The 9174-nt window shown below is 36.2% G+C and overlaps 1 protein-coding gene across 1 annotated transcript; it reads right to left on the bottom strand.

Annotated features, from left to right (window-relative positions):
• Positions 1-1095: 1095 nt before the first annotated feature.
• On the bottom strand, positions 1096-8661 carry sh3bgrl2 (SH3 domain binding glutamate-rich protein like 2). The gene is made up of 4 exons (XM_014018882.1): positions 8456-8661; positions 4373-4558; positions 2561-2641; positions 1096-2214 (listed from the first exon to the last, which is right to left on the bottom strand). Exons 1-4 carry the CDS (start codon positions 8498-8500, stop codon positions 2200-2202), a joined length of 327 nt encoding a protein of 108 aa, XP_013874336.1. The 5' UTR covers positions 8501-8661; the 3' UTR covers positions 1096-2199.
• Positions 8662-9174: the final 513 nt, after the last annotated feature.

The following is a 9174-nucleotide window of genomic DNA, read 5'->3' as shown; positions in this document are numbered from 1 at the left end:
GCCTGCTGAAGAGCAGGGAAACAACTAAAGCATGCAGGATTGTGCTTCTTGAGGACCAGGGTTGGTTGCTTGTCTGCCAGAGATTTAGATCATGTTATGCTTAGAAACAAATCTAAAAAGAAAAAAAAAGTTCTGCTAAATCTAATGCAATAACGTGAGCTGTCATACAGAGTGTGTTGTGAAGCAAACACGACATTGTTACATATAGGCTTCAAACCCCTCAAACACATTCATACAGTACCTATCCTGCTTTTCTATTGACTTTTCTGTACAAATATAATAAAAATGAGTTTTAACCTGTTGCCGGATGTTGGAATACTGCAGAGCACAGTAGAAACGTGAACATTGTTTAGACTAAGTGTATTTTAAAGAACTGGAAGTAGACAAGGATATGTATTTAGACCACAATGCATTGCAAAATGTAATTTTGGCTGAGGCTGATTAGCTTTGATGGCCATCTTGAATTGAGTTGGTACACTAATTTTTCCCTGTTTCATTAAAATCCACCCAGTGGTTCATGAGATATCTTGACTTCAAATAGCTTATAGCAATATTTTAAACAAGCATCTTATACAATCTGTTAGTGCTCAGAATATGTGTTGGGGATCAGTGTCGGCTACAGAAACACCACATTTCAACTCAATATCTGTAAAAATTGACAGTTACATTAATTTTTTTTGTTTTTTTGCTAGATTTTTCTCGTAAGCTCTAAAAACATCTGTTCACATGGAAACATAATTCAGTATCTCTCTAAAGTATTTATTTATTCTGTTAAATAACACAGTACACTTTGAATGAAAACATAACATTTCAATCATTTCTGCAGTTAAACTCCGTTATACCTGATCTGTCCAATAGAATAGATGTCACTGTAGTGAACTTCCTGTAACTAATGACAGATAATCTGCTCATCAGTTACAGAACTTGTACTGACTTATTTATTTTTGCACATTTTAAATTTGATTGGAGATTTGAACCTTCACCTTAAAAAAAGCCTCTGGTGATTCAAGATGTAGCAATGACTTTTAGCTTTGAAAACAAACAAACAAACAAACATCATTTTAAATGTTCTCCCAGTTATTGCATGAAATTACATTTTGAAAGAATTAGTTTTATAACATGCCCACAACAAAACAAAGAAGCAACATAAGTTGATGCAATTCACAAAGTATTGTGCTACCGAGTACAATTTTATTAGCTTAAGAAGTATAAGTAGGCAGAAAGGTGAAGTACTTTTTTTCTTCTTTTGTGGTCAAACATACTTCTTAAAAATACAACAATATCACAATTTGTCAAGATAGAAAGGAGTCAAATCGGCAAAACAATAATTGTTTTTGATCATGTGATTACAAAACAGTGGAGGTGACTTGATGTGGCGTAACTACCTGGTGATGCAAGGTGAAAGCACAAAAAAACAAACTGAAAAAGTAAAGAAAAGTTTGGACATATTTCTCATAACATGGAAAACAAATATTTGTTCTTTAGCATGTTTGTCTTGACATTCTGCAGTGTAAAGAGACCTGACACATCTACTGCACTGCAAACCTGGTGTTTGGGGGCCACCATCACAGTGTGGGAAAGTGTTGAGGGATAAATGGAGTTATCATCGAAACATTTACAAATAATATAATATACTTGACTGAAACTATTTGGCATTAAAGCACACTTTGATTAGATACATGTGGCTACAATGTATGCTGGCAGTCGTTGCTATTTAAACAGAATATTTTTAGTTTTTGGTCCCATACACACAAATAGTCGAGCACCAAAGCAACAAAGTCCTTGCTTATACAGCATTATATTACAATAAGTATCCTCACATAACCGACTGTAATACCAGCTAACTGAAAATGCACACACACACACCAGGAAGTGTGTAATCAGGTGAATAAAGCAGCACATGATCCTCTCATCCACTGCATTTAGATTTTCAAAAAGGGCACTGGTGCGAAAGCTGCTACGTGGGTCTCTGGCTTGCACAGCATATCTGCTGCAGCGGGTCAGGCATTACAACAAAACGCAACCATCTCAAAGTCAGTCCTGCGGGGTTCAAGTCCCCGTCGCTCCAGAGAAACCAGGTGAGGTCAGAAAGAGATGATCCGTTCCACAAAATGCTGGCAGTGTCGAAGGAGAATCATCAGAAATGAGGTGACGCGAAGCAGGAAGTTCAGCACGGACGACTCCAGCTGGCAGTTTGATCTAAGACTCCGCAGCCTGAAAACATAAACAGAAATTATAAATCTTGTTTAGCTGCAACATCCTTTCTAAAAAAAGAATTAATTTGAATAAGATTGATCAAAATAAAAAAGTGCACTGAGTCTTGATGGGTTCTTACTGTTATATGATACTGTTTTACTGTCAAATAAAAAAAGATGATGCTCATGAAACCTCAGCGGGTAATGAATCAGTTTAGTCAGACTGATGGAAATCTGCTGATCGAGCAGTGTTGGGAAAGACTGGTGTGTCTGTTTTGAAAAAGTAGCTTACTAAGTGAACTGGACGTTTGATTACAGTAAATACAGTATAACATGTCAGCATTTAATTACATGCATTAACTCACTTTCACATTAGGTTTGGAGCTGAGCCCGAGGAACGTAAACACAGTGTTGTTCTCCTTCGACTGGAAGAAGTCTTCATAATCCTGAGGCGGAGAAGAGAACAGAATGTTTCAAAGACGGGTTGAAGTTTTGTCTAAACACACAGACCCTCCTTGAAATATAACGTTCGACTGGCGTTGGAATACCTGGACCAGTTATCGCGATGGCAGGAAGAGCAGATAATCTGCCCCTTCTCTTCCATAAAACTGGATTACCGCAGGATTACAGAGCAGCGTGCAATCTGAGATGGGAACATAAACCAGGAAGGTCTCACTGCTCAGACTCACTCAGGCTCGACCTTCTATGGACTTACATTTATTCACAGTAAACTGAAGCATCCGTCAGTTTTTTATCTGGTTTTGTTATGTTTCTGTGTCAATATAATTCAGCAATCCTGATTTAACAACGGAAAAATAAAAAAAGCAGACGATCAAAATGTTCTCCTTTTAAAACAAGCAGCACCAGATTTGATCTCGAAAGTTTTGGCAAATATTAAAGCAAAATCACGCATCAAGTATCTGTTTCATCTCAACTTGACATATCCTAAATCAATTTCTCTACACACTCATTTGTAAAACAGGAGACCAGCAATGTAACCCACAATAAAAAAAATGGAGTTTACCTCTAATTAATAGATTTGAGACATAAAACAAACAAGGACGTGACTTTAAACACCTCTTAAAACTGCATAACATCATAGGTTAAGAGACTGCTTTTCTGATTGACTGTTTGTAAGCCAAGGTCCATTAGAATACTTACATATAATGTGTTTTTAAAAGAAAGTAAAAGCAGTGCTGGCTGTAGCCATTTTGGTGCCCTAGGCAAGTTGAAGCCCCCCCCCCCGAACTATGTCCCACCCCCAATTTGAACCCCTAAAAACAAGTTTGACAGTGTATGGTACTACGGTAAACTTAGATTTATTTGTTTTCCCAGAAAGCAAGTAAATAACAACATGTCAACTTGTACAGATTGTAAGTTATAAGGATTTTACGTCATTTTGCAGGTATACGGACGTATAGAGCAATCTCACAGATTTTTTCAAGTCTTACGGATTTTTTTCAAAACCTCATTTTCAAATTTATCTAACATGTCAGAGCCTGTAGGATGATTTTAAAAATAATAACATTAAATAGCCATCTTCCAACCTGTTCTGCTGGTAGAAATAAGTTTTGAACTTTTTCCGCTCTCCTTTCCTCCTGCTTCGCAGCAGGCGCCTCAGCGAGGCTGACACCCCCCCGTACGATTTGTATGGATTTTTTTTGCTAAATTTATGAAATTTTAAGGCTTTTTATACATTTAAACATCTGAAGAGGTTGACATGTATGGGACAACAAAATACAGACTTGTTGTTATTGAGTTTGTCAACACAAACCGCTACCTGAGAGGCACTACTAGCCCCTCCCCTGTCAGAGTGTCGGAGCAGGACGAGTCAGTGCAACGTCAATCAAATGAGAGAGAGGGTGGGGGTGATTGCTGCATGGGGGGGGGGGGATGTTTTATGGGTAGAGTAGTTTGTTTTTCCTGTAATACTTCATTATAGTTTTTTAAGACAAAGCTAATTGAAAGGGGCGCTGAGCAGTTACAACCAGGGATTACAAATAATTACTTTTTTTTCTTCTGCAGTTTGGCGCACCCTCCAGCAGATGGCGGTCTAGGCGGCCGCCTAGTTCGCCTATGCCAAGAGCCGGCTCTGAGTAAAAACATTTGTACATAAGCATTTTTCACTAGTGAAAAGGTGCATGTTTAGTTAATACTGTGATAAATACTCAACGTACACCACAGTAGTGATCCTCGTTGAAGATCTGTGGCGGCAGCGGGTTGCCTCTCTCTGGCTGCTTGTCCCTGGGGATGTTGCGGTACATCCAGAGCCTCTGCTCCTCCATCATGGTAATGTCTACTTCCTGGAAGTTGATTCGATTGGCCTCCAGAAACCCCACCACCGCCTGCTGATGTTTTTTCACCTAGACGGGTAAAGAATGAGGGGAGAGGAGGGAAAATAATGAACAAGTCAAGAGGGTTTCTGTAATAGGGATGCAGTGTTTTCGAACAATAGCTGCCAACAACAAACATCAACTCAAACTGCAAAAAGAGACGGGATTTCCTCATTTGTGTCACTTTAGATAGAAGTGTCCGCCACATGACATAATCTGAATCCTGTCAGACAAAGAGTGGTGCGCACCTCTGCTCACACACATACAGCTGCACACACTCCTTCAGCAGTGAGAGCATTAAAGAGGATTACTGAATAATGGAGGAGGTCATATAAACCTCATCGTACATCTGTAAGGTTACTAATCCAGGGCAAGCTGCAGAAATGCACCTTGGGTTACAATGGAAATGTATTTGTTGGTGTTGTGCACCTTCTGTTTAACTTGTTGGCTAAAAGCTAAAAGTGTCTCATTCAAAAGAAATGGAAGATACAAAAATGTGATCTGGGATGGCTTCAGCTGCTCCCTATAGTACTGACCTCTGGGACACTGTCCTGCATGACAGTTTGGTACTTTTGTGGGAAAAGAAACATCCAAAGATAATTTTAGAAAGCAGGAAACTGCCGCACTTGAACACCCATTAGATACAAGGACTTTCAGCTAAACAAACCTGTAAGTTTGGGTTATCTGTCTTTTTATTGATTTTTATTTTTGTTACTTTCTGCTCAGATAGTTTTAACATTATTTTCAGACACTGGCAAATATATATACTTTAAGCTCATGATATAAAGAAAATAAAAACTATTCTAAGTTGTTCAGATGTTCATAGTATTATCATACAGCATTTTTACCAAAAGACTAAAGCTAAAAACTGGAAAAAGGTTTACAAAAAGTTGTGAAAAAGTAGCTGAAGTTGCTCAAAAGGTTGGCTAAAATCTAAAAATATCAAAAGGCTTTCTACTGTAAATTTAAGCAGCAGAATGATTAAAATGCCAAAAGTATCAACATGCTATATAAGCTAAAAATGGCCAAAAAGCAGCTAAAAGGTTAAAAGTATCAAATAAGACAAAAAGGTAAAATGATCAGAAATGTATAGAAATCCAAAAATAGCAAAAGGCTTCCTAAGTTTAGATACGTTTAGCAGATACGAAGAGCTAAAAGTATTATATGCTTGCTAAAAGTTAAAATTAGCAGAAAAATAAGAAAAAAGCTAAAACTATCAAAAGCGAGCTAAAAAGGTAAAAGTATTCAATAGGTACCTAAAAGCTAAAAATAGCAAAAGGTTTGCTGAAAGTTTAAAACAAGGCTAAAAGTATCAACATGCTAGCTAAAATCTAAAATAAACAGAAAGGTGGCTAAAAGATAAAAGACGCAGAAAGACTTAAAGATGCAGATTAGTCACTAAAAGTTCCAAACAAACATATCTGTGCACATTTTTATTACAGATTTTTTTTGCCAAAATCTCACTGATCATTTTCTCTTTATCCTTTTTGTTTCTCTGCTTTACGTTTTATGCACATATTTAGAGAACAAAAACTTTTACAAACCTAAGGGCAGCAAGGAACGATTAACATTGGAAAACGAGTAAGAATGCATAAAAAATATTAAAAGTAACTGAGTATTGTAGTTTTCAGTTGAGGAGAAGAAATAATTCTGTCTTTTTGCCGAACATAAAACAAATAAACAATATATTTTATTTACTTTACATATATTATATGTGTTGGGATGTGTTTATTGTGGGGGTGCTGAGAGCAACAATGATGCTGTTGTTTTTGTCTGACAACAATGAGGGATTGTTCTGGGCGATTACAGACAATCCAACCACACTGAATATAATCTGTCATCTCTCAAAGCTTCTCGTTGTCTGGTTGTAAAAGCAGCTCTGTTAATCCTCTCTATCAAAAGGCTAAAGCTGCATACTGCACGAAGTAAACCTGTAGTGTAAACGATGTAGCTGTCCTGTGGAGGGACCGTTTGCTGCTGATGAGCCGACTTGTCCAAGTGAGCCAATTGTTGCATCCCAGAAATGGGATATTACAGCTCCTAACTGAACGCAGGGAGAATGAAGCTGAAAATAAGGAGAAACGAAGCACATCTATGGAGTGAGAATAATAGGACATATCAAAACCATGACGACAAAACTTCCGAAATAAACACATGATGCGACTTGATGCAGCAGATCTGTTTTAGTGATGAACGAGGGATTACCTCATTTGCATTTAATCTATTCTGCGTTGATCATTTCTGCTCCACTAATCTGCTCCTGTTTAACTGACTTGATAATTGTAAATTGCGGCATTCAGACCAAACTACATTAATGTGAGTTTTGCATGGCCTGATACTGGACTTATTCAACCGTGTGTTTGTGAGAGTAAGAAATAAAAATATCTCTTTTCATAAACACTCAGATTAGAGAGGCTCTTTTCTACAGACTGAGCTTGTTAAAATAAATATATTACTCATTTGTACCATGACCTAATTCTTTAGGCATTCTTGCAGGAGTGTTGTTTGATGCTTTTCTCCTGCTCACACCCACATCAGCTGGGCTTTCTCAGAGAGCTGCATCTAATAGCTGCTTTTTTTTTTTAAATTCATCTGTTGTACAAGATGATACATTTTAAGGTTTTTTAACTAATGAAAACAAAATTGAATTTTTTTGTCACGGATGTAAAAATGCTGCTATGAAAAGCAAAATTATCAGCCACAAATCAAAGGTATACTCTAATGTTTTTTGCTTGAGTGTATGTGTGTGTCTGTTAGCAAAATATCTCACGAACCACTGGGTGGATTTGAATGAAACTTTCAGAAAGAAATCACTGGGTATACACCTACAAACTTATAACTTTTGAAGTCAACCGGATTCAAGATGGCCGCCACAGCTACCTGATCTTAGAAAACACAAAAATAGCTACAACTCTGTCAGTTTTACAGACATCAATATAAAACGTGATACGGTAGCAGCCGAGACTGATCCTCAAAACATACTTTGAGCACTACTAAAATTTTTAAGATTACTCTTTAAAGTTTTGAAAAGTTTGGAGTCATTCTGTCTGTTAGCAATATATCTCGTAAACAATTATGCGGATTTTAATGAAACTTTCAGGAAATAATATATGGATGTGCTCCTCCAACTGATTTATTTTAGGTGTCAACCTAAATTAAAATGGCCAGAAGGTAATTAAGAAAGATTATTAACATTAAACAGATTATTATTATTATTATTATTATTATTATTATTATTATTATTATTATTATTATTATTATTATTATTATTATTATCAATAAAGCAATATGTAGGGATTGTTTAATTACTTTTTAATTGGTTTTAAACCAGCAGGTAATTTAATAATTTATAAGAAGGATGAAAAACATGATAGGAACATCTCATACAGGGGCAGGGGTAAGATGTATTTTTTTCTCCCAGATGCCAGAAGTAAATAAGTTGTTTGACACAATATGAAGCTGAGCAGAAAAAAGCAGGATTTGAGTGTGTTTATGTTCTGAACATGTCTTCATACCCAACTCACACAGATTTGTTTAATTTAATCTGTATCCTCTCAATTCTGCTTCAAATGTTCAAACATATCAACTGCTTGCTCTGCACCTGTTAAATTGTATTAATCTAAAAATGTCTGGCATATACTGTTATTTTTGCATTAAACCCTTTTTAATATAAAACCAACAAGCTTAATTTATCTAACTAACTCCAACACAGAATAAATAAGAATAATAAAAAGTAAACATCCCAGGTTTTGATATAGCATAATCTCACCTGTTTGAAACAGGTTTAATTTGCCTACTTTTACAAAAAGCACCAAAAGACGCGCTTACGTAACTACACACGGCTGATAAAATGTATCTTTAAAAACCATAAAATGTCCGAGTTCTTAAAGCACAGTTCGTTAAGAAGTTTCAGTGACAAACACTCACCGCGACAGAGCCACTTGAGGAGGCGACGTAAACCTTGATGACCATTATAATCCGAATCAGTCGGTGTTTTTATTTGTTACAATTTCTTTTTCTTTTTATTTCTTTTGTTCAATAAAACGACAAAAAAATGAAAATACTCAATAAAAATCTGCTTGTGTAAGGAAATCACACGGTGCTCTGTGATTTAGACCGACCCATAATAAATCTATCGGTGACGCTCTTTGAACGCAGGCTAGTCAAGAAAAAAAATTTACACTTCCGGTGTGTCTTTCAAAATAAAACAATGACGTTTCTAAAACTAGTTGGCTTTGTTTCACTTATATATTTATTCATATTGGAAACTAAATTTGTTTTCTAAAACTTAAGAGGATTAGGCCACTGAACAAAAGATTCTCACTTTAATCTCAGAATCCCCCCCCCCCTTCCTATTTTATTTATGAATTTTCTCAGAATTCTGAGATTAAAATCAGATTCCCTTCCAGCCCCCAGTTTAATCTACTCCAAAAATATTCTTTTCGAGTGTTGTTTATGCTTATGGTTTGCTTTACGCAGTTATTTGAGAACACTGCGTCGTAAAAAAGAAACATGTGTAGGTTCAGATCAAATACATATGTTCGAGATATGAGACTGCCACGAATATAGATGTTGAATTAATTGTGTTTTTATGAATGAGCTCTCTGTGAACAGATTTTAATCTGAATTTAATTGCACTAATGATT

This window comes from Austrofundulus limnaeus, unplaced genomic scaffold (assembly GCF_001266775.1).
Source record: "Austrofundulus limnaeus strain Quisiro unplaced genomic scaffold, Austrofundulus_limnaeus-1.0 Scaffold205, whole genome shotgun sequence".
NCBI classification, from domain to species: Eukaryota; Metazoa; Chordata; class Actinopteri; order Cyprinodontiformes; family Rivulidae; genus Austrofundulus; species Austrofundulus limnaeus.
Note: the sequence above shows the minus strand (reverse complement) of the source record. Positions and strands in the feature narration are given on the sequence as shown.